The 2,368-nt window shown below is 41.7% G+C and overlaps 1 protein-coding gene across 1 annotated transcript; it reads right to left on the reverse strand.

Annotated features, from left to right (window-relative positions):
• Positions 1 to 415: 415 nt before the first annotated feature.
• On the reverse strand, positions 416 to 2,097 carry LOC137739939 (alpha/beta-Hydrolases superfamily protein). Its single transcript, XM_068479694.2, has one exon. It carries the CDS (start codon positions 1,914 to 1,916, stop codon positions 546 to 548), a length of 1,371 nt encoding a protein of 456 aa, XP_068335795.2. The 5' UTR covers positions 1,917 to 2,097; the 3' UTR covers positions 416 to 545.
• Between the last annotated feature and the right edge of the window lie 271 nt (positions 2,098 to 2,368).

A 2,368-nucleotide genomic window follows, 5' to 3' on the forward strand; every position in this document is an offset into this window, starting at 1 on the left:
TCTTCCTTTTTTGTGGTTTGGACAAAAAAATAGAGCAAAAGAATTTTTAGTTTTTAGTTTTAACTTTTGATTTTTGCGTCAAGTAAAGAGAAATATCTTTAAATATAGTACTAAGCGGTAATAAAAACATTTTCTTATTAAAACATCTTTTTCTCGGCTTCTTTTTACTTTTATTTTTTATTCGTAGTTATTATTATTATTATTATTTTTTGAAAGTAAAAACGAGAAATCTCCACAAGTAATTTTTTATAAGTAATGCTATTCATACCATATTTTTATACTATATTTCTATACTACATCATTTGAAAAATTTGCAAAACCTAAGGAAATGAAGGAGAAAGACTCATCGTATACCATAATCATCATTTAATTAATTAGTTTTTTTTTTTAATTATTAATTTATTAAACAATGAACTAAATTTAAAAATCTAATTAATTCAAATTATGTGACTGTCCACATCAAATATTACATAAGATGGTATGAAAATATGATAAAAAAAACAAAAACAAAAACAAATGTAAAATGTAAGAAGAAAATAAACGAGTCAGAACTCGGGGACTGGTAAGTCCTCATCTGACGGCGGAGCCAACACCCACTCTCCACTGTTCTCATCAAGCACCATCCCTTTGTTCTTCTCCACCCACCAGCTCGCCGGCACAAAACACTCCTTCTTCAGAAAATTACTCGACTTGTTCACCAACGCCACGCTCCTCTTCACCCTCAGCTTAAACTCCCCCTCCTCCCCATTCCACCCCGCCACCACATGCAGCATCCCCTGCAAATTGTGCCAGTCCCCCGTATCCTTCGACTCCTTCAAGAACGGCGACTTCCTCGAATCTATCACCAGTTCCGTCCCCACGTCCACGTACCCCAGTAGTGGACTTGGGTAAAGAGGTATGAGATCGATGGTGTTCTTTGTGTGCAGAATCTTCAGATTTGGGTACTTCTCGATCCTTGCTTTGAATGCTTTGTTTCCGACTTGTGGACTCCCGAATACGAAAGCAGCAACTGGGATATCAGAAACCCCGTTTTCCACCAGATCGAAAGCGCTTAAAATTGCTAGACTTGCTCCAAGGCTGTGGCCGGTGATCGATATGCTGAGGTTTTCGTTCTTGTATTTTTTCCGGAGATCTTTGATTTTAGCCCGGAGTTGGTCTCTGGCGCTTAATTTCGTGAATAGCGATTTGGGGTCGTTGGAAGTGTACATAGAAAGCCAACCCCTCATGACTTTGGGCACTTTCTCATTGTCGTCGTCGTCACTACTGCTGGTACTACTACGTCCACCATCAGTTTGATCTTTTGCCGATGTGGGATCAGGCCGCAACAGAGACGCCGCGGACTCGAGCTCAACTCCTAACACGTTAACCCATTCGTAGTTTGTGGTGGTGCCGCGCCATCCTACGTAAATTTCACGTCGTCCAATGGCTTGGCTGACTTGGTCGGAAGTTACGGCGATGTAGCCGATCCAGTTAGACTCGCGGTCCCACGACTCGCGAGACAGAGAGTGGAGAAGCAAGGCTTCGGGGACGCTGACTTGTGCGGTGGCGTAAAGGAAGCAGTAGACTTGGTAGTTGGCGGCGTCTTGGAGCATGACCTTGTCGAAGAAGGAGTGCTTTCCGTAGCGGCTGGATCCGCAGTACTTCGAGTTTTGGTCGTTGTTGAAGGCGTCGTAGGTGGCCTGGCAGAAGTCGCCGCACCGGAGGATGAGGGTTAGGAGATTGAGGTCTAGAGGGTCCAAGAGGCCGTCCCAGCTGTTTGAGCCGAGAAGTTGCGCCCATGCTGAATGATCAACTGCTTGATCGGTGGCCATGGTCGTCGTGGGCGGGAGAGGGAGGCTTACTGTTTCTGTATGTTTAGCATTGTGGTTGCCCATTGTTTCAAGTTTGGAATTGTAGCAGATTAGGATATCTACCATTTGAATGGATGGATTGTTGGACTGTGAAGGGGATAAGAAGTGGCTGGTTTTGGTTGTGCGATGTGATCGAACACTTTACCATTTTTTGTAGTCTTTCGGTGGGATTGCGAAACACGAGGGAAACATGGGTCGATAAAAGTGGGGTTCGCTTTCCCCACATTAATTATATTTTGACAATTGTGTGCATAGAATGAAGAATGAAAAAGAAGGCAATTAGTTGATGTTCTTTGTCGGAAAAAATTTTCAATGTCACTAAAACACAGAATGATACAGTATATGTTATTATACAAATTATGGGATATATATGTAAAAAGTTAATAACATAAAAAATGAAATTTCTCACCACTTATATTAAAATACATGGTGTAACATTCGTATTCCGATCACAATGAACAATTTCTAGTGGGCAAATGTTTTGTAGCTTCAAAAACAAGGAGGTCTCGTTTGATAGT

Source organism: Pyrus communis, chromosome 9, assembly GCF_041283825.1.
Source record: "Pyrus communis isolate YQ-2024b chromosome 9, ASM4128382v1, whole genome shotgun sequence".
NCBI classification, from domain to species: Eukaryota; Viridiplantae; Streptophyta; class Magnoliopsida; order Rosales; family Rosaceae; genus Pyrus; species Pyrus communis.